The sequence below is a fragment of the Sphaerodactylus townsendi genome, linkage group LG05, assembly GCF_021028975.2.
Source record: "Sphaerodactylus townsendi isolate TG3544 linkage group LG05, MPM_Stown_v2.3, whole genome shotgun sequence".
Taxonomy (NCBI): domain Eukaryota; kingdom Metazoa; phylum Chordata; class Lepidosauria; order Squamata; family Sphaerodactylidae; genus Sphaerodactylus; species Sphaerodactylus townsendi.
In genome coordinates this window covers 38,450,513-38,472,828 of record NC_059429.1, presented here as the reverse complement: position 1 = coordinate 38,472,828, position 22,316 = coordinate 38,450,513, and the positions used below count along the sequence as shown (strand labels likewise).

Below are 22,316 nucleotides of genomic sequence, written 5' to 3'. Positions count from 1 at the left end.
TCAAAGGTTGCTGACCCCTGGTCTAGACAGAAAACCAGCCCAAAGCTGGTGCAACTGGGACAATACGTATATTTAAAAAGTGATTTCTAATTGATGGCAAAGTACCGTAATACACAGAGCTAGTCTGGGAAAAGAAGCCTGATATCCTGTATTCCGATCAGTTGGTCTAGGAAGGGAACGAATTTAATCTTTTGTTGAAAGTTATAAATCACTGCATTCTTTTGATTGATCTCATTAGCAAAACAGTTTTACAATAACGTTACAGGTCCCACAATGCTCTGACAGGTTTCTTCCTGTATCATGTCAAGAATAAGAACTGCATCAGGGAGTTGGAGAACCCATCCAGGTATATAAAGTACGCGAAGCAATTTCAGTCAGCTTTAACAAAAGGAGTAAAGTGGAAATTATTTAAAACTGGTTCACACCAGCAATTCTTCGTGCAGTATTAACTGTTCAGATCTGGTCACAAAACATTATTCTGAGGATAAAAGGTTTAGTGAACCCTAGAAATTGGATTTGATTTATGCCAGAAAATCTGCCTTTTCACTGCTTGAGATTTTCTATGCAAGAAAGCCACAGCCTTTTACCAAGTGGTTTCTAAGGAAACGTCTTATAGTAGAGCATCTGAAAACAATTTGGTTCTTAATGAGAAATAGTTCTCACAACGGTGGGAAAGTGTTGAGTGAAAAGAAAAGCCTTCAAGAGTTGGCAATTTCTCCAGAAAGACTTTGAAATGAAAGAGTGCTGCAGCTTGGTTTATGAAATTTCTACATGGAGTGGGCTTTCTTCACCTGCCTTTCAAGGTTTCCATGCTTTGGTTTCAAATCTCCTCCTCCTCTTTTTGTAACTAAATACTTTTATGGACTGTGTGCTACAGAGGGAAAGAAATGCAAGCTAGATTTTTGGAAAATTGTCATCTTACAAAGGTTTGTGTTCTATTCTCAGTCTTTGCTTCTTCCATGGTTCATAATTCTGTGTTGTCATCAGGGACTCCAACTGGGAGTCTCTGCTGTTCCCATGGTTGCTTCTTAGGGTGATCCATTTCCTCCTGAGGAGGAAGAAACATCCTCCCACCCCAGTCAAATCCCACCCTACTGGTTTTGCTCGGCATGGTTATAAATAACCACAGGTCCAGCTTGGGTCTTTACGTTAGCAACAGTGAACATCTAGTCTGGTCTTTATGGTTCCTGGAATCTTGTGTATTTTTGCCTTTCAACCTCTTTATTCCATCTCTAGACTCCACACCAGAGGGAAGGCAGCATGATATAGCCTGATCCTATCAAATCTCAGCAGCTAAACTGGGTCAGTACTTGGACAGGAGATCACCAAGGAAGTCTGTGCAGAGGAAGGCAATAGCAAACCATCTCAGCTTCTCAATTGCCTTGAAAGCCCCTTCCTGGGGTCGCCATAATTTGGCTGTGACTTGACAGCTCTTTACACACATGGTCTTAATGCCCACCTGCTTGTAGAGTGTGTAGTGACCCAGAGTGAAAACTGGGCAAATTCAAACAGATGAACATCCCCTCTCGGGACTTATCTCCATTTTTTCCAGGGCAAAGTAATTGGAAATTTGGGGGGGGGGGGACTATTGGGGGTGGGAATTCCATTAATTTTTTCTCATAGAAGGAATTAAATTTTTAATACAAAGTTTTGCTTGCTCCAAATGCTTTCTAAGAACTGCATAATAACTCATAGCATTACATAATTCCTGTTTACTGTAGAAACATGCAACATATTTTCAAGGATAACTTCATTGTTTTGAATGTAAATGCAGTTAATCTGATAAACTTTTAAAGAGGTCAGTGTTTTCCATTGGCTGGATCCAGTGGTGTAGTTTCACTGCTATAGCAACTTAAGATAAATGAATGGCATGAGGAAAGATGTTTGCCACATTTTCTCACTAGAGACCCCCACTTCTCCCCAGCTTGAATATGAGGGTTAGCTGACTGCCAAGAGGAGTTCTCAGGAGGCTGAAAGTTCTACAATATGAGTGTCCCTTTGTTTGCAGTGTTTTGAATCCAACCAGTGATGTAACGTTCAACTCAATATGTTAGTCTACTAATGGTCCCTAATTCCATTCTATATGAAGAGTATTTTAAAGTTAAAATAATAAGCCTTCTCTTCTTTTCCTGACAACTCTGACAGCTACTATGTCAGACTATACAGGGAAGCCATTGAAATCCACAAACTCTGGGACAATTTCAACAAAAGGGAAGAGAGTCTGAAAATCAACATAACCTGGCTACCAATACTAAAAATACCAAAAACCCAGAGATAATCAAATGCAACTGCAGATGAATTCCACCTGAACTCATGCTAATGCAATTTCAAATGCCACTGAAACTGCAAATTTAATTGCAAATGAACTCCATCTGGACACATGTAACTGTGCCTCAACCTCCCACACACTCACACACCTGTGAAGTGGACAAAACATAAACCCCACCACACAATCAATGCACAGTATGCCACAGAGAGAACTACATCTTACCATGGCATGCCTCTGAGGATGCCAGCCATAGATGCAAGCAAAACACTAGGAATAAAAACTAACAGACCATAACACACAGTCCAGAAAATCCCACAACAGCAACTTCTTTTCTTTACTACAGAAATTATGATTTCTACTTCCAACTTGTAATCTTATTTTTCAGATAGCAATAACTAAGGTACACGTGCTTAGGTAGTATAAGGCATAGAAGTTTGCTCTCGTTCTAGTGTCAGATATATCGTCAATTTTATTTTAACAGAACTGAAAATTGTGGTAAGAAATTCAACATATATTTCAACTTTTGTCTACTTCCATTTGTTTCTAGAGAAGAAAGGGGAAATTCCCCCTCCCAGTTTCAAACATGTGCAGTAAATATGAATATCAACCAGCTGCCTTCTCATATTTACAGCTTCTTTGTTTCTTCTTCTACTTGCTGTTGCATTTTTCCCCCATTTGTATGAATTCTTTGGCTCAAATTCTGGCTGTGACTGATCTTCCTGTACTACATCTGTGAATGCTTTCTTCCTAGGGTTGGCCTAGGCTATCTCTTTGGATCTGCTCATTTCCCATCTCTGCGGTATTGTTAGTCCTTTTAACATTTGCCCTTTCAACCCTTAGCTGGATATAGGTCAGCCTGAGAAGTACCTGGAGATTTGGAAGCAGTTTCTGGAGGGTACAGAGCTTGGGAATGGAGCTGAGGGGAGACGGGGTGCCACAGAGTCGAACATCTGAAGCTGCCATTTCTTCCACAGGACCTGATTTCTATAGTTTGGAGATCAGTTGTAATTCTGGGAGATCTCCTGGAGGCTGGCAACCTTAGCTGGAACTGTGTCAGTAATATTCAAGTATGAAAATATTTTTTCTGTTAGGTTTTGTGGCAATTTTGCTGAAACTGTTAAGCCTCTCCTTAGAATTACTGTGGGATTTTGGAAGCCACTTGAGGTGTGAGCAGATGAGAATGTATAATGAAATAACTGAGCAGATCAGCTATGTTCAGCAATACATTCTAGCCTTTGAAACAGTGTTTTTCATGAAGAAAATGTATTCTGAAGGATTTCTGGTGCCAAAAAGTAAGGAAAAACTCTCGCTTCAAGTATATAATCATGCATTAGCTATAGCTGCAGAACTGTCCACAGGCGATGATTGCTGAAGTCGAATGTTTATGGTTTCCTGTTCATTTTGCTGTATTTTTCCACTTATTCTTCCTTCTCTTTTTCCTATTGTTCTTATCTTTTTCACATGCTCCCTTAAGGTTGCCAAATGGAAAATGTCAAAAGTAAAAGATACATTGGAAACGTATCTAAGTAAAGCTGTTATTGAGCCCAGCCCCCGCCGCCCCTCTATCCACGGCTGCAATCTCTGAGGAAATACCTCACATAGTTTATCTTTTAATTTTTCATGGCTTGCTGTGCCTCAGTTTAGGGTTTTCCAAGCCCCTTGAAAGCACTCTTAGCTGTCCAGGGTCCAACCATTATCTCCTATTGCACAGCTCTTAGGCCCCTTTCGCACATGCAGAATAATGCACTTTCAATCCACTTTTACAATTGTTTGCAAGTGGATTTTGCTATTCCTCACAGTAAAATCCAGCTGTAAAGTGCATTGAAAGAGAATTGAAAGTGCATTATTCTGCATGTGTGGAAGGGACCTTATTGCAGCATTTTAAAACCAGTTCCATCGCTGTTTCCTCAGTGTGATATAAGATTATGTATGGTAGTCCCTGTTGGTGTAGATAGCCTGGAAAGACAGTTGAACTTAGACCAGAGTGATCGAGAATCCCAGACTCACCACCCAGTTCAAGCACAGGCCTTAGGCCACTCAGTGTATCTCAGCACAGGTTATCTCACATGGCAGTTAGGGGTAAAAATGCGGCAAGCTATCTTGAGGTGGAATTCAAATGTGACAGTAATGATCAATAATGATCATTACTAAAAAGGAGTACTGCATAACTGACTGTTAGAAAATTGCCTCTGGTTTGATTTTCTAAACAAGACTTCAGTATTCTTTAAGTGTAATGAAAATTGCACAGTCTTTTGAAAATTGTTGGTTGATTTTAGTCATTTAGAACTAAACAAAGCTGTCTCTGGATTGCTTTTGAAAAATGAGTCTTCTCATCTTCAGAACAGTTTAAATCAATACAGTGGCAAGCTGTCTGCCTACATTTAGAGAAAGTAACTCTTCCCTTGAAATGCAGTCCCAAGATTTATTATTTATTTTTATTTAATTAAATTTATATATCACCCTCCCCCAGAGGGCTCAGGGTGGTGTCCAACAATTGTATACAAACATTTAAAACAATCATATGCGACATTTAAATTAAAATAGTCAATCCCCACTAAAAGGAACCATAAATATATAATTTCCGTAATTTCAGACGGCATTAAAATACTCCCTCACCCGCTCCCTTTGTTGCTCTGTATGAGTCTTTCTGCATTATCTGTGTTGTAGTATTGGGATGAATGAACAGGTGTTGCAGAAGAGTGGTTTCCAAATGTTCTAGCTTCAGGGAGCCCTTCCAAATCAACTGGCCTGCTGAAAAATATCTGTATATAAATCACTTAACTCCTATGCATTGCACAGAATTGTGGAATGTACAAGGCTGCATGCTCCATTCACACAGATATTCACCGCAGGACTCCCAGCACTGGGCAAGGTGAAGTTGGTTCATTTTTCGTCTTATTAAGGATCCTCTGATAAACTGATAAAGAACTACACGTTAAAAACACAGCTCAAAAATTCTTACCATAGGGAAATGATGGGTAGATCTCTGAAAGAAAATGGAGTTAGAGCCTCTACAATCCATTTGCCCTATTAAGGAATTTTTCAGGCTGGTTTTAGCAAACATTTTGAGGTTTAATAGTATGTGCGTGAAAGAGATGAAACTGATCCTCCGTGAACCTGACATTCAGACTTTGTGTTAGTCAACAGAACATAACATGACCTCTGAACAGTGATAATTTCTAAATGTCCTTTCAAAAACCACAATCAAAATTTCCTATTTTTCTTACTTTGCAGTGGGTTGCTACAGGAAAAACCTGTGTACTGTTCCAAAGCAGTGGTAAACCTAATTTTTGAGAGGTCAGTTAAATACCATACTCTTGAAACATTAGCTTTAATACACAAATGGTTGTACTTAGTGTTATCATAATGCTAGCATGATGTTCTCTGGCTTTTTAATGCAACATTGTTGCTTTGGTGATGTATTTTTTAAAACAAAACTCTGAAAATAAAAGGGCCTGTCTGTGATTTACTTCTACAATTCTGATGACGTCCAAATGTCAAGTAACCCATTTGCTCTTTCTGCTGTTGAATGCTAAGCAAACTGGCATTCTTATACCTTTGCAGATTTGTTTTGCACCTTATCGCTAAGTTCCGCAGAGATTTTCCTCATCTTTTGGTTAACTGCTACAAACACAAGATCGCATTGTTTCGCTCAAGGTTAATGAATCCCGGATAACTAGCCATGGGCTTCCTCAGCATGCATCCTGTTTTTATGAAAGCAAAGAAACTTGGAAGGCCGTAGATAAGTCTGTACATACTTAGGTTAAGATGCTTAACTGCATTGTATGGAACACAGTAGTTAAAAGTTCTTCGCTTTTTAGGCCGGAAAGTAATTAGAAGAACTGTAAAGACTAAATATATGATGAATGATGTAACAGGTTATGAATCTCTGAAAACCTTTACAAGTCTCTTGCATTTGTATCCTATGTGGATGAGATTACCATATGTAATCAGCTATAAAAAAGATGTGAATTTATTTATCATCTCCATAGTCTATGATTTTATGTTTCATCCCCATCTCTCTAGTTCAACATTTAAACTGCTTTACAGTTCTTTAGTGTTTTGTGTTTAGAGAGACAGCATGAAACTGATTTGGTTTCCATTCAAAACTATTCACAGAACAGAAAAAAATCACCCTGATTCTGGAGTAAACAGCTTTTACAAATTACCGTAATTACATTTAGCTTATAATAGTCTATTTTTAAAAAGATAGTCCAACTTTGTTCAACAATATGCATGCACTTTTGCAAGGATCAGTGTAAACCTGAAACAGATCTTTGCCCAGTGAAACTACTTCTGAAGCTGAACAGTCACTCACCAAAATGTTAGAATTGCAGAATTAAAGTCATACTCCAGTTACGAGTTTAGGCTCAGTATACTTTAGTGACTTGTAAACTGAATATGGCCTGCAGAAAAAATGCCCACTGACCCTTGAAATGGTGCTGGGGGTATTGGAGGCCCTGGCTCCCTTTCACTGCTGCTGCTTCAAATTATGGTGCAAGGATATCTATGTGATTTCCAGCTGGTGTCCCCTGGCTGGTCTGTTAATAGCTAAGCTTGAAAATATGGGGAAGGGATAATAAATATGTGGTTGTTCACAAAGGGTTGCTGTCTCCAGGTAGTGACTGGAGAACTCCCAGATATACATCTTATCTCTAGACTACAGATATCAGTTCTCCAGGAGAAAATGGAAGATGGAATGAGGCTCTTCTCCAGGCTCCTCCCTCCAACTCGCAAGGAATTTCCCAACGCAGAGGTGGCAGCTCTATTGTTCAGTAATTGCACAAACATCCACTGTTGCTTCCATGTTCACAGCAGACATTAGAAACACTTGCATAGTACTTAAGTCATCTCACACAATTTTCAACTGTAATAATTCCAGATCATCTTGCCTTAGGTGCCTGGAAATCTTACTACATGTTCTCAAAAAGCTAGCATAAAATTGCTTGGTTCTTTTATATACCACTATTGCTTTCGTAGCACTGTCATGGATGTTGGGTCGCCCAGAAAGGGGTTGGTTGGGATTAGTTTCTTTGGGTAAGAAAATCAGCCCCTGGCTCGACAAGCACAAGTATAGCAATATCTGACCATTAATTGCTAAACAGTTAATTCAGCATTATAGATTTGGTTAAGTTGCAATGAATTAAATTGCTGTAAGTTTAGATATACATAAGAGGCATAAATCATCACGAGCCCATATCCTAGAAGCTGCTTCAGAACCTGCCTCTTGTGCCATCAAACCATCTATAAGCAGCAGTATTCAGCTACTGCTAACGTTCTGCAAGTAAAATCAGCTACTGCTAAAGTTCAGGGTTCTACAATTTGGCAGGGAGGAGAAATCCAGGTTTACGGCGTCCAGTTCGACAACAGTTCTAGTCAGCCCTTCAAAAAACATCATCACTCGCTAACAGTAATTGGGATGGTTAAGGTATTTGGGTGGCATTTTTGAATTGTCATAGCAACCAAAAATGGCAGCCAACAATGAGGCAGTGATGCTGGCCCCCTGCACTATGAGAAAGAATAGAGGCTGGGGGAAGAAGGAAGAGAGAAGTCAGAGTCAGTGGGCCTTATGGTAGAATTTCCTTTCCCCTATGAGTATTTTCAATTCCTGACTGGTTTTACAATCCTGCAACAGCAGTCTAATGCTTTTTAAATTGGACTGGCCAACATTCCACAAAATAGAAAACAACCTTTTGTGTTCAGAACTCTTTGTCAGGCAGATGTTCCAGATGAAAAAAGCAGAAAGGATTTTAAAAAACGAGAAAGTCAAGGCATTGGTCCACCATGCTTTGTCCCAACTCTGTTTGAAACCCCTTCTATCTTCCTAACTGCTATAGATGAGGTCCTCAGAGGGAGAGAAGAAAACTGCCTGGTGTTAGCTCAGCTTCCTTTCATGATTCTCATATTGTGTCTTCATAGCTTTGAAGACATGTCATTTAGGAGGGGAAATGGAAAAAAGACATGTGTGCATCATCAGCAGGGAAAACGAAGTTTATGTACTTTACAAGCTGAAATAGTGACCAACTGTAATGCAAGCAAAGGAAACAGCCTTGGGAAAACTTAAAGCAAATGATGGGTGGCACAGAGGATCCCTGAAGTGTCAGAAATTCTGTTTTTGCTGGCAGCGCTTTATTTTGCCACGCCAAACAAAGCAGATCATCCTGCCTTATCCTGCCTGAACAAAAAAAAGCAAAAACAGTTCTTTTTAACTAATCTGCAAGATGTTTTGTGGGCATAGGTGTGGTGTCGACCCTCTACCTAGCATATACCCTGAAGAAATAAACACATAACAACTTTGTGTAGGTAAAAATTTGGCCATAGCCAGTGGTTTTGTTGACAGAGTAGAAGGAAGCAAATGGCGCAGCATGGGAGGGGTGTTACAAGCATCTGGGCAGCCCAAGTGCTGTCTCCCAGAGTCCACCGAATTCCTCGAGCCTGCCTGCTGGAAGAATGGACTGCAGCAGCAATATTAGAGTGGGGCATTCCAGATGGGCAATGTGCCCCTGTCTGTGCCCCTCTCCAACTGTCGCTAGGGGTGCAAGCCACCTTAGCCCCCACCGATCGTTCCAACCATCGGCTTGCTCCACCCAACCTCTTGTGGTGTCATAACAGGGGAGCTCCCCCAGCTCCTCCTTCCTAGCGGATCACCCCCCATGCGCAACCTGCCATAGAGCCGGATCACCTCCACCCGGCTCCCACCAAATGCTTCCTAATCTCCCAGTCAATGACATAGCTCTGTTCTCAAGCTATGCAGCCACGAGTCCATACCCCATTGTGACAAGTGTACCCCGCCTGACCTAAACAGGGCCTCCAACCTAAAGAAAATGTCGTGATGTGGTACCCCTCTCCCACCCAAGTCCTGGACAAAACGTGCTACCTCCCAGCAATTCTTTGCTCTGGCCCGATCCACCTGACATGGGTCCATGGCTCCCCTCCAGGCACGCCACTCCATTATATCACATGTGCTCCAGTAGGTGTGACTAGAAAAGCGATGTTCCTGGCAACAGCTGGTCGATGGAGTCAAAGTTCGCCAAGATTGTCTGAAGCAGTTGAACACTTCACACCATTGGGATGTCGTTCTCCCCCAGTTGAATCACCAGCACATGGGGGGCCCCCGTAGGCTTCCAGCTTGTCCCAAAGGAGAGGAATGAGGTCTTGCCAATGCATGCCTCTTTTCCCAAACCTACAGAGTCGTGCCCAGTGGTGGAGGCCGAGGTCCTGACCCCAGCCCAATGAAGCTGTGTATCCAGCTGCCCAAAAGAAGATGCTGTGCCCAATGACCCAAATGATCCTTGTGGAACCTGAAAGAACTGACAGACAGGAAAGTTAGCCATGGTAACGTGTTTAGTTGCCTCAGTGCTATAATAGCAGATATCAATGTTATAATATCAAATTTTCTTTAAGTATATTGAATAATAATGAAATATTTTGTTGTGTATACCAAATAAGTAAATATGAAATTTCATCTTACCACCTTCCTTAGCTCAGTAGTTATAAATTTGAATACTATAAACTAACTATAATGAATTTGAGGATTTTTTCACTAAATGTAAATTGACTGAACAATCCTATGAAACGTAAAAAGGTCTTCAATTATGTCAAAAATCTAAAACCAGAAATTACTATTCTATAAGAAACCCACATTTTAAAAAAGTGATGAGAAATATTTATCAATTAAGGGACTGGGCAAAATTTTTTGTACCTCCATAAAAAAGAAAAGAAAAGGGGTTGTACATGTTAAAGACTATTTAAAACCTTTGGTAAGATTTTTCAATAAATCAGACAGATACATGGGAATGGAAATAGAATTTAATAGGAAAAAAGTCATATACACACCAAATCAAAAGAAAAGCACATTTTCCCAAAGATTACAATCAGAACTACTTCAGCACATGTACGAGAGTATAATTTTGATAGGAGATTTCAACGGTCTACCCAATCCTAAAATAGACAGACAGGGCAAACAATGTATATATAGTAACAAACTTCCACAAACATTTTTCAACCTAACAAACCAATTAAACAACACGTTCATGGGATTGCCAGGAAACACAAACTTTATTCATCAACTTTTTACTGTGAAATGGCCATCGCATGAGCTGTAAGCTGAGGAAACTTGGGAACATTCTGTAAATGGTGGCAGCTGACACAAAATGCGAAACAGAAGAATGCTAAACAGAAGAAGATGGGCACTAGGACCCTTACAGAGCATTGTAGTGCAAATTAGGTCCAGGAAGAACTGGCAGATGAATGTACAATTCTACTTGGATCTTTTGGTGGGAAAGGGTATAGCTCTCAGATGGAAACAATTAGGATACATCTGCAATGGTAGCATAAGCTGCAGCTGTTTACCATTCTTTCTTAAGTATACTTGCAATTTTTCTTACAGAAAATGATTTTTATACTTAAATATCCCATAAATGTGCCAAACAGTGCAATTTTATATGCTATGATGCACTTTATATTGCAAAATGAGGAGAAATAGTTTAGGTTTGATAGGAAAGTAGGTAAGTGTATACATGCAGCACCTGTGCTTCACCTCAAGTGGTGTTCTCTAGAAAGAGTTTTTCCACTTTTTCATACTCCTTATACTGACTTTATATACGTCTTCTGTAAATTGGCATTTTTCACTGAAGTTCTAACGATTATTGTCTATCTGAATGTCACAAGCTTGCTTATTTACACTTACTGTAGTATTGCTACAGAGGTGGGTCACTTTACGTTTTACTTTGCAATAGCTGCTATCTATTTACTTTGAGCATCCATAGCATGTTAGAAGAGAAACAAATAAATTATCCAGGTTCCTTTGAAGAAAGCATCTTATTTTCTTTCAGTTACAAGTTCTGTGTGTCCTACATTTTCTTACTGGAATCTGTTATGTGTGAAAAGGGACTTGAGCCCATTTGCAGGACCTCTGAATGAACTCCATCTGGCCTCTCTTCTGCTAAAATGGTGGCTCACTCACAAATCCAACACACAATAGTTAAAAAACCTACTTTGGCTTGTAAATTAGCTTATTAAAAGAGAAGAGTTTGTTATGAAAAACTGTAGTAACTCTTCTGTGGTAGTTATATAATTCAACATTTCTTCAATATTCTTCCCTGAAGAAATTCTAGTCCTGTGGTTCTGTTAGGAGGTATTGGTATGATTCTACCACATGAAACTGACTGAGTCAGACTATTGATCTACCCATGTCAATATTGTGTGCTGTAACTGTCAGCAACTCTCCAAGGTCTCAGGTCAAGATCTCTATGATCTGATTCTCTTAACTGGAGATTCCAGGGAAGGAACCGGCCAGGGATGTTCTTCGTACAAAGCAGATGCCCTGCTACTGAGCCAAATTGTCATTTTCCTGGTTCTAAGTTAAATAGGTGCATGCCCAGACATGCCCAAAATAACAGAATCTAGATTTAATCCATACAAGAAAGTATTGTTCAGTTTAATTTCCTCCATTTTGGAATGCTCTCGTTAACTATCATTTTGCTTTTTGTGTTTTCAAGGAACATCACATCATGGTGGTTACTCTCATGATGCTGTGGTGTATGCACTACAAAAATGTGGCATTCGTCATATTGACACAGCAAAGAGATATGGTTGTGAATCACTCCTGCAGAAGGCTATCAAAGAGAGTGGTATCAAACGTGAAGATCTCTGGATAACTACCAAGCTCTGGCATATGGATTATGGCTATGAGAAAGCCAAGCATGCCTTTTTAGAATCCTGCAAGAGACTTGGAGTTGAATACTTAGGTATGCCATTTTAGTTTTTTACAAATGTAGGAGTAAATATTGACTGTTTACACATGGAGGCTTTTCTCCATTTAATCAACTCTAGTTGTCTCCTTTTTTTGTTTTTTTCCGCCCCTTCCTTCTTGTAGAAACCATGAGCAGTCCTCTTGTTCTGCTAAAAACTCCACATTTTTTAAACCTAAAAAAATGATCTTACTAGGCATGATGTTGGGGTAATCTTTTTCATGTGTCCAGAAGGGAAGGTACAATTTGTGATTGTATCAAACACCCCTCCTTCTACATTTTCACAGCAAGATGCCCTTGTTCAAAGACCTGCCGCATTGGTGGCAGGGGCCCCTGAGAGCTGCTGCATGATAACCTGCAAGAACTTGCAGGGTAAATTTCCCCGTCTCCCACTATTTCCTTCTTCCGCTCCTTAAAATTCCTCATAGCCTCAGTCACACCCCCATTCACTTCTTCCCTTTCCTGTCTGTCTTATCCTTACCCCCTTCTATCAGACTCTGTTCCCTCCAATTTGCTCTCGTCTGCCCCGTCTCTACCCTCCATCTCAGAACGACACTGCTGTATTATCTGTGTATAATAATTCCAGAATCAGTCTAGTTGCCAATTTAGGCAAATGGAAGTCTGGAATTACACAAAGCTTGAACCAATAACAAAGGAGCCAGAACAAAGAATTAAAACTCTGATTCATACCCCTCTTGATGGGGACCCTACAGAATAAATAGTCCTGTTGATTAAATCTCACTGTTAGGAAGTTGTTTGGATGAAGGCCAATTCATGGCGAGAGCAGGGGGGACTTTCAATCCAGGCATCTCAGATCCTAGTCTGGCACACTAACTACTGCAATGGCTATCCACTGAGATGGTGTGCTCAGTTTTTTAAAAAAAAACTTTTGAGAGCTTTTTAAAAGCTCTTTTGAGATGCCAAAGTATAGTCATGCTGTTGTTTCTTTTCAGTGCAGTTGCAACTTGTGAGAAGGTGGTTCTCGTAACCAGAGGAATGGTTTGCATAGTGTTCTCCTGGCTGCTGAAATAAATAACTGGCATCATCCTTCTCCCTGTTTTCATTCACTTGCTGTTTGTGTTTTGCTCCCTTTACTTTCATTCTCCTTCTTGCCCTAAGCCTGGTGCTGAATACTGATGAAAGAAAGCTTGGCTCAATCCCAAGAAATAATTTTGTTTTCTTTTGGTAGTACCCTTTGAACGGTACAATTCATTTGGGGAACTTAATCACTTCAGCAAAGACTGTGTTTGCCGCTCCAAAAATATTTGTCTCAGTAGATATTCTCTTTTTTTGCACAAAAGTGATATTAGAGCAGCAACCAAATAGAACCCTTTACAAGCATGTGTCTTGATATCTTTCCATTTCATAAGCAGCCTGCCAGTTGAATCTCTGCAGATTTATAGCAGCAAAACATCAGTGATTTTTTTTTTCTGGACAACCATTTAATTTGAGCATGTGACCAGATGCCAGAGTGGGCCTTGAGTTCATACACAGTTTATACACAGAAGATGCAAAAGTGATATGAACTGGAGACTCTGACTGCTTTGGTACCAAACCATGTTGGGTCTGGATGATGAAATAAGCTGGAAAAATCCTGATGGGAGCGGGTGGGTGACAGGATGGACTGTACCCCTTCAGACTGCAAACAAGTGTTACCTTTAGGGGAAAAAACTGCTATCCTATGTGGAACACTGCCTTGCAACTATAAAACTCATCAGAGAAACAGGTTCCATCTTGTCTATACTAGTTCTGTCTTTGCAAAGAGTTTAACATACCCACACACAGGAACACAGGAACTCTCTGCCCCTCTAAAGAGGCGTCATCCATTCTACCAGCTAAACTCTATTTTGCTGCATGTATAGTCCAAGCTTTATTATCTGCCCCAAAATGATAGCTTGAAAAGAGAACTGTGAGCACAGCCCACATCAGGCTTCAGTGCTGTCACTGTGCCACAGCTAGAGAGTGGTACTAAAACCATCTTCCCTGTTAGCTTAGGATTTCTACTCAGCAGAAAGGGCAGACAGCTTGAGGAATGAAGTCCACTCATGACTTGTTACTTTAAGAACAAAAATGAATGTCCTTAATGACTAAGGAATTCCATGCTGTGACTGGAAAGGAGGAATAGGTATTTATCTAAGCTAGGATGGAGAGAGAACAAATTGTGCCCTCATGGAAGTTAGACAAAGAAGCAGAAAGAAAAAGAGGTTGCCGGAAAGAAGTCCCTGAGAGTTGCAAGATGGGAAAACTAGAAGACAGCAGAACAGACTGGAGGAAGGATACCGAGGAACCTGGCCTATCTGCTTTGCTAGCTCTACTGCCCCCTCTGGATTACTGGTGTGCTTGGCACAAAGACATTGCTCAGTCCTTGACTTTCACTTTACTCCATAGGGATTTGGGTGAAAAGGAGCCACTGGGTTCCACCTACATTTCAGAACCTGTTTCCGAACTACACAGTTTTCACCAGCATGGCCAATTGGCCATGCTGGTAGGGGCTGATGGGAATTGTAGTTCCTGAACATCTGGAGAGCCGCAGGTTCCCTACCCCTGCACTAGCTCTTACTAACTGCTATTTCTGGACTGGCTCTTCAGTCTGAGCAAACCAAACATCTCCCTGACTGCCCTACTGTGTTTACTGTTGTTGAACCACCCACTCCAGATGCAACCGCAAGCTTGCCTTTTCATTACTAGTTGTGACAATAACCTTTAATGTTATTTGAACCCTGTCCCGTGTATATATGCTTAGGTCGTGTATAAACTACCCTATTGGCAGGTAAATATATTTTGAGGTTTAGAAACAAAAATGTTATAAACTCATGCATTAATAATAATTCAGAAAAATAGAATTGCCAGCATTCAGCTTCCTCCCCTTCAGATTTTACATTTTTGTCAATTTGCTAATGTCAGGTCTTTTGAACTGGAAAACCCTAATCATCTTTTATTTCTCTGTTAACCATCAGGCACAGTCCACTAAAGAGCAACTCCCTACTAAAATTAACAGTCACTGTAGTAGACAAATTCTGCAAGTTGTGATGTTGCATAAAATCATGTATGTTTCAAAGAGCACATACACAGGAATTATTTCCAAATCCTTCTCCCAAATGACAGGAAGCGTCAAGTAATTAAAAATCTCTGAGTGATTGTTAATGTTACTCTGCACAGGCTATGTTAATCTGCACAGAATTTCTCAATTCTTGATTTGTGTTAGAGTATTTCCAAAGGAGTGTGGGCAAATTATCATAGTGTGAAAGCAATCTGCAATTTTATATCAAAATCACACCAAATTTCAGAGTCATAAGAAATGTATAGTCAGTTTTAAACAAATGTGTTCTGTCTCTTGCATTTCCTTTTTGTATACAATGATTTTCAGTTTTCCCCTTTTAAGACTTATATTGTGGTGTTATGTTACATCAATCTAAAATGAAATAAATATTCTCTTGATTTGGCTTTGGGGGGTTGCATTCCTTAGGATTTTGACTCTGCACTACAAATAACATTTTTTCCCTGGTAACCTTGGGGATTGCAGAATGTATAAATGCATCCATGTATGTTCCAACTCACTCTCTGGTCCTTGTTAGCAGTTGATACTTTGTGTGGAATTCCATCAAAATCACAAATATTAGTTCCTCTTAGAAACACGCTAACTAATGCCAGATAAGTCTTACATTTTTGAATGACGAAGAACTTTTTCTTCTAGGTTTTGAGAGCTACAGCCGCTAAAAATTATTGAGATAGTCATCACTTTGCTACTACGAATTGAATAGATTATGGATATTGAGGTGTGTTGGTTCCCTTCTTGGAATCTAAGCTGAGGTTCTGATTCACCACTGTGTAACTTGATTGTAGAGAATATAAAATGAACATTCAAAGAGTGTTATTTTCATTCTCATGTGTTTGGTGTAGAACTGGAACTCTGGGGTGGAAGCTATAGTACCTTTAATTTTCTAAGAACATTAAACACAAGCTTAATCAACTCCCCCTCAGAGTCAGTTGAATTTGCAGTCTAACCATATGCATGTTTACTGTGTGACATAGGCCGTTTCCGCATGGCCACGCTGGTGCGAACAATCCCAGAAACAACCGGGATGATGTCGCCCGATCGACCTACCTTCCCTGCGACCATCCGGCGCGTTGCTGAGGCCAGGGGACACGCCCCCCTGCCCTGCGCGACCGCTCCGGAGTCGCAGGGCGGGGGGGGTGTCCCCAGGCCTCGGCGACGCGCCAGACGGTTGCAGGGAAGGTAGGTCGATTGGGAAAGGTAGGAGGGATGGCGCCTTCCATGTGCTGCTGTTCGCACAGCAGCGGTTGGAAGCCGCTGTTTCCCAAAAACCTCGCTTGGGGGGCGAGGTTGGGAAACAGCGGCTTCGCACCGCTGGGGAGGAGCGAGGGCGGCGTGGCTGCAAAGCAGCTGCGCCCCCCTTGCAAACAGCTCCCTGGGGACGGCGTTTTTGCCGTCCCCAGGGCTCTGTTTTTGGCGGAAAGAGCCATACACATTAGGGTCTTTTCTTTAGCATCCATAGGAATGCAACCTTCAGTACCTGATTTTGTGTTCCTTATGTCCTTTAGTTTATACGTGTACATTATGGCATTTCAGTCTGCCGGACAGTTAATTAAAATGATTAAATAATAAATAAACAGTAATAAATTTAAAAACCTTGCAGAAGAACATAATGAACCTTAAGTGGCAATAAAAGTTGCACATAAAGCCACAAGCAGGATGCTTTTAAAATTTATTCGGACTATAAAGTGGTATTATCATCATCATCATCATCATCATCATCATCATCATTATTATTATTATTATTATTATTATAGATGCCTGGACAGGCTTTCGTTTGATTTTTAAATATCCAAGTGCTGTTGTGGTTAGAATGTCAAACTGGGATCTGGGATACCCAAGTGTGAATCCACACCATACCAAGAAAGGTTGCTGCATGACCATGGGCCAGTCATACCCTCTCAGCCTAATGTATCTCACAGGGTGGTTGCTTGAATAAAATGGAAGAGGGAAGAAAGATGCTGTAAGCCACTTTGGGTTCTGGCAGGGTAGAAAAGCAATGAATAAATAGCTGAATAAAATGTATGCATAGTTAGCAAACTTGAAAAGCACTTGTGTATGAATGTGGCTGCATGCCTCTGTAAAATAAATGTGATCATTGCCTTCTCCTTTAAACTACTAGATCAAGCTGCCATGTGCATGTACCTATTTCATAATCCAGTATGTATAAAATGTGAAGGGTGTCACTTCTCTTTTCCCCTTTCTAAACAATTCATTTTTAGCTCTGTTGTCTCAGGCTGCAAATTTAGCTATTCTAAATGATGAGTAAGCATCTTCTGAGTCATTACATGTTTTAAATGCTGCTGTGTCATCTGTAATCTGGAATTCTATCCAGTCCTTCAGCTCTAGCCCATTTGTTCTTGGTTATCAATATAGGTATGATGGATCTACTAGGTATTTACTGTTCTTTGTAGCATCTGCAAATGGAATATTTGCCTCTTAACTGAATTTAGCTGACAAGTCTGGTTATCTATTTGTTTGAATCAGTGTGGTCAAGGAATGGAATTCTATACTAGGACCTTAGAGGTCTGGATTCTGTCACAGATTCTTTAGGTAGCTTTGGCTGTCATCAGTTAAAAGGAGAATAATAGCATGCCACTCCTTTTAGTTATTAGGATGAGCAAGATAATACCAGTGTAACACTACCCTGTATAAAAAGCCAATAATCAACTTGCTTGCATTCTAGTATGACCTAGAAATTGATGTGCAGACAGAAACTGGCTTGTTTCTTAATAGCTAGAGCAGTGATGGCGAACCTATGGCACGGGTGCCAGAGGTGGCACTTGGAGCCCTCTCTGTGGGCACACACACACAAAGTTCATCGTGGGGGGCAGAAAATCACCCCCCCCACACACACACCTAGACTGGCCTTAGCCACTGAGCACGACGTGCGCGCACTGCGGTGAGCAGGGAAGACTCGCCTGGCAGGCCTGGTGCCTGTGCTCTGGGTGGCTGTTCACCGAGGGGGCGGGCACAGAGGAGGCAGAGATGCTAGAGAGGCATAGAGCAGTGCGTGCGGGACTTGCTGGAGGCTAGAGCAGGCTGGCCCCTGCTCAAGTGGGTGGGGTGGAGGAAGAGAAAGCCAATCGTTTTTTTCTGAACTAAAACCTCAGCATTCAGGTTAAATTGCCGGGTTGGCACTTTTGCGATAAATAAGTGGGGTTTGGGTTGCAGTTTGGGCACTCAGTCTCAAAAAGGTTCACCATCACTGAGCTAGAGTGTTAATGGTTAGAGTCACTAGAACTGGAAAGCAACTTTGCCTCATACCCTAGTATTGTCCTGAAGTGCACTACTTTTAATTGTTTTCCCAAACAGTTGTCAATATCTCCTGTGTGAAAAAAATAAACATAAAAATAATAAATAATAAATATTAGGAATATTGTTGCAGTTATTGTGAAACCTGTTATCCACTGCTGATATTGGTTACCCCTTACCTGGATGTGGTCTAGAAATAAAATATTTCTTTTGTGACTTGTGGAATCGAACATTCATTACTGGGAGTCTTTGTTCCCTCCCCAATTACAAGTTTGTCTCAGGCGCAGAGAAATGATGCTTGGACCTTGAGTAGCCCATCCTTTATGGAGGAAGTCCCTTTTGGTTCTTTTTGCTGGTGTTTTCTAATAGCTCTGTACAACTTTTGACCTACAAATGCAAACACATCTCAACATTTCATATCTGGCAGCCTACCTGGATCTTCACAAGTCTCTTGTTTTCACTGTTTGCTTGGGACTGTAAAAAAACCCCAAACAAATAAACCACTATAAACAAACCATAACCTGCATCTGGAGTGCTGCATTTATCCTGGTAAATCACATATTTAGTAGACCTTCAATATAAATTCTGCATAACCTCTAGGGTGTCAGGGATCTGAAATGATTGCTAAGTAACCTTACAGCTACGGCAGTTAATATTTCCTCCCTTATGCTGTGGTGAATTAAAGAGGCTAATGGCACATCTGATGTTTATTACTAGTACATTTTTCTTACCATTCATTATATTCACTTGTTGGTTCAGCTTAAATGTATATATAGTGAAAGAAACCTTATACTGTTGTAGGTGAAACCTAACCTTCCTTAAAACCAAATGAGATTTGAGATGCTATTTCTATGCAAAATCGTAGAGGCACTGAAATAAAGGAAGATAAAAGTTTAGCATATTGAAACAGGCTAGTATTCTCTTGCAGTTCTCATGGTTGTCAAACCACTGGAGCTGGTTTCTGAAGCAGAGTCCGAACATCTTTTGTATGTGGATATCTGTAGAGTAGGTGCTTCTGTATCTCAGTAATGGTACTTACCTGGATATTTAGGCTTCTGCAGAAGGGTTTCAAGAGTTGGGATTTTGTTAAAATTGAAAATGGCATTTTCATCTTTCTATGTCTTCCTTTCTTTTTGGTCCAGTATTTCAGTGGTGGAGGCTCTGTCATTTCTAGTATAGAAAACCGGTCACCTTGTATATTCAGACATTTTCAGTTGTGTTGGGTATGCTCTATACAAATGTAGGGTTGGTCATTTTAAAAAAACTGGATTTGTTTTCCCTTTTAGATCTTTTTTTGGTGCATTGGCCTGATGCACACATCCCTGGCAAAAGCAGTCGAGAAGTCAGAGCAGAAACTTGGACAGCTATGGAAGAGCTGTATGAAAAAGGTGGGACAATTTCGGTAGTTCTCTGCAGGATGAGCTGTGAAACATTATGCAATTTCAGAAATGCACAGTGAGTGGTTATTGGTGTAGCACACCACATAAAGTAACTTGTGCCAGCCTTTTCTCCAAGAAGTATCTCTTGAAAACCTGGCTCCACATTCCGTATCTTTCTTTTCCTTCTGGCTGTTTGTCTGGAAAGATGAATATCTGAACTCGCCTTTTAGTACAAGTAAATCTGCTGATTTGGGTTGCTTCATTCCCTTTAGTAAGCTGGAGCCCATCCACTGCCAGAGGGTCTACTTGAGAATGTATACAGTGGGGCATTTTTAAGCAAGACCCACATTTTTGTTTGTGCATTTGAACTGCACATGCACAAGTAGCAGGAGAAGAACCTGCCAGGTCAAGAAGGAGGATCTCCAAGAAACCATTTCCCTTCTGCCATTAAGAACTGCATTACTTGTGCATGTCCTTAGAATAATATTCATGTTATGCTGATCTCTCCCATCCCCTCGCCCCCCGCCAAAGATAAAGCAATGTCAAAGATATTAAGACACTTGAATAAAAGCAGTTGTATTTAAGGGTACGCAAATCCATGTACTCCAGTTTTAAGTATAATTGTGAGTCTGGTTGGAGGTCCTTCAAGACTTACAATTTTTCAAAGGGGATCGGTCTGGGGGGCAAAAGGGGGCTTGTGGTAGTAGCTGTGTTACCTGTTCAGTGTTAACAGTTGAGAAAAATGGGCCATGTTGGGTTGATGAGGATCTGAAACTGAAATGGATTGATATTCAAAACATCTCTTTAAGGGAGTTTGTAGATTGAATGAACTCTGTCTTTAACCTTGCTGTTTTGCTTTCTTATTCACATACAATGATTGGCTGGACTTTAATTTGCACCTAGTCTGGGGGAAAAAAACTCAAAAATTAAAATTAGATGATTTTTAAATTATGCACCAAAGGGTTTTTCCCCCTGATTACAGGACCATCTCCCCTTGGAATGTTGAACATAGTTTATTGCCTCTTAAATACATTATTCAAATTAATGTCCTAGCAATTCTATTCCCATTAAAAGAGCATCTCTGGCCCAAGAATTCCACTATCTCATCCCATCAGCTCCTTCTGAATCTTGTGAATCACTACTTCTGTCTCAAGCAAAGGAGAATTTTCACATCTACAGCCATGTGTTTTTGAAGTGATATGCAAATACTAATAAATGTGGAGGTTTAAATGCAGTGGCCCATGAGAGGGGAGAAGAAGATAAATTATTTGCTTGCATGGTTAACCACTAAACTTTCAGTTGACATTCAGCTAATGCTTAATCATCCGACTTGGCTTGTGGCAATGGCCTGGGGCTTTATGGAGCAGCCTTTTAATTAGCATTGCTGTTTTCAGCGATAGTCCTCACGTGAGACCTCCTGGAGCATAATAATGAAGCTGGAAGTCCTTTCTGAAATCTTTCTCCAGCCTCAGACTCACCAGGTGATGTTAGGTAAGCTAGTCTCTGTGTTAGTTGCTGACCAGTTTTCTGTAATGTGAGGATTGTGTTTCTGGTCTACACTACAGGGTTCTTCTAGGAGGTGAATTACTATGAATGCCAAATGAGTAGTATTATTAATTTGTTTTAAAATGGGAGACTAAATAAGAAAGCTGAAAAGGGCACTTCTGCCATTCTAGAATCCTTCTGCTGAGGGATGAGCTGCTTAGACTTTTTTTGTAGGTATAAACACATCATCTCAAGATGAGTACATATAGTCTTTGTTGGATCAGGTGATAGCTGCTTGAAACTGGTGCTATCTGGTGTCTTTCTATTCCAAATCTTCTGAAAGTTTTAAGGATTCAGGGGCCAAATAGTCTCTGGCAGATGTGTAGACCACTGTACTGCTCCTCCAGCATCACAGCCATTTCTCTATCAACTATTTCTTAGATTTTAAAATCTTCATCAGGTTCCTGACAAAGCATATATTCAGCACAAAACACATGGAACACCTAACAGAGTCTTGTCATCATGATGATGCTGTAGATTCCCGTGGATGAATCAGAAAACTTTCACTTGTAAACTAGACTTGCCTCAAGTCCACAAAAACTCATATTTTTTCATAGCCTTTTCACAGATATACATACATACATACATATTCACCTGTATGCATACATATATGTACATTCATACACATATCCTCTTAAGTAAGTAAATAAACTTTTAGCTAACTTTCACTGCCTGGTTGCCTAATGAAGATCCTAATTTGTCACAGATGAACAGGCCACTGCTATGTATGTGATTGCTCCAGAACCTACAGTCTGGAATCCTCTAAACTTCAGGTTGGAAGAATGTATGCATGTCTTTTGTTCACCTGAGTTCAAAATCCCAAAGCAGAAGCATTGTACACAGGACAATAGTCTTCCTGAATTATCATGATTCATTGGTTATTGTGTTTACTGGTTCCATCCCAGAGTATATTGGCATATTATGATCTGCTTCAGTTCCAAATGCAAGTCTGATAGAACTAGTAACATTTCAGGGATCGACAATATTGGGCCAGGTTACTTATTACTCTTTGGTCATAGGAAAGTGGTCAGAGGCATAGTAAAAAAACATCACGTTGAATT

The 22,316-nt window shown here is 40.4% G+C and overlaps 1 protein-coding gene across 4 annotated transcripts in view; it reads left to right on the top strand.

The window, feature by feature from the left end:
- LOC125432444 (uncharacterized oxidoreductase ZK1290.5-like) overlaps positions 1–22,316 on the top strand; it is an 82,814-nt gene that overhangs the window by 15,272 nt on the left and 45,226 nt on the right. For 3 of the 4 annotated variants that reach the window (XM_048495952.1, XM_048495953.1, XM_048495954.1), the window contains exons 2-3: positions 11,770–12,018; positions 19,618–19,719. In XM_048495952.1, the coding sequence (XP_048351909.1) occupies positions 11,770–12,018; positions 19,618–19,719 (351 nt within the window). The remainder of the gene's footprint in view (positions 1–11,769; positions 12,019–19,617; positions 19,720–22,316) is intronic. The other variant, XM_048495955.1, reaches the window with a different exon arrangement.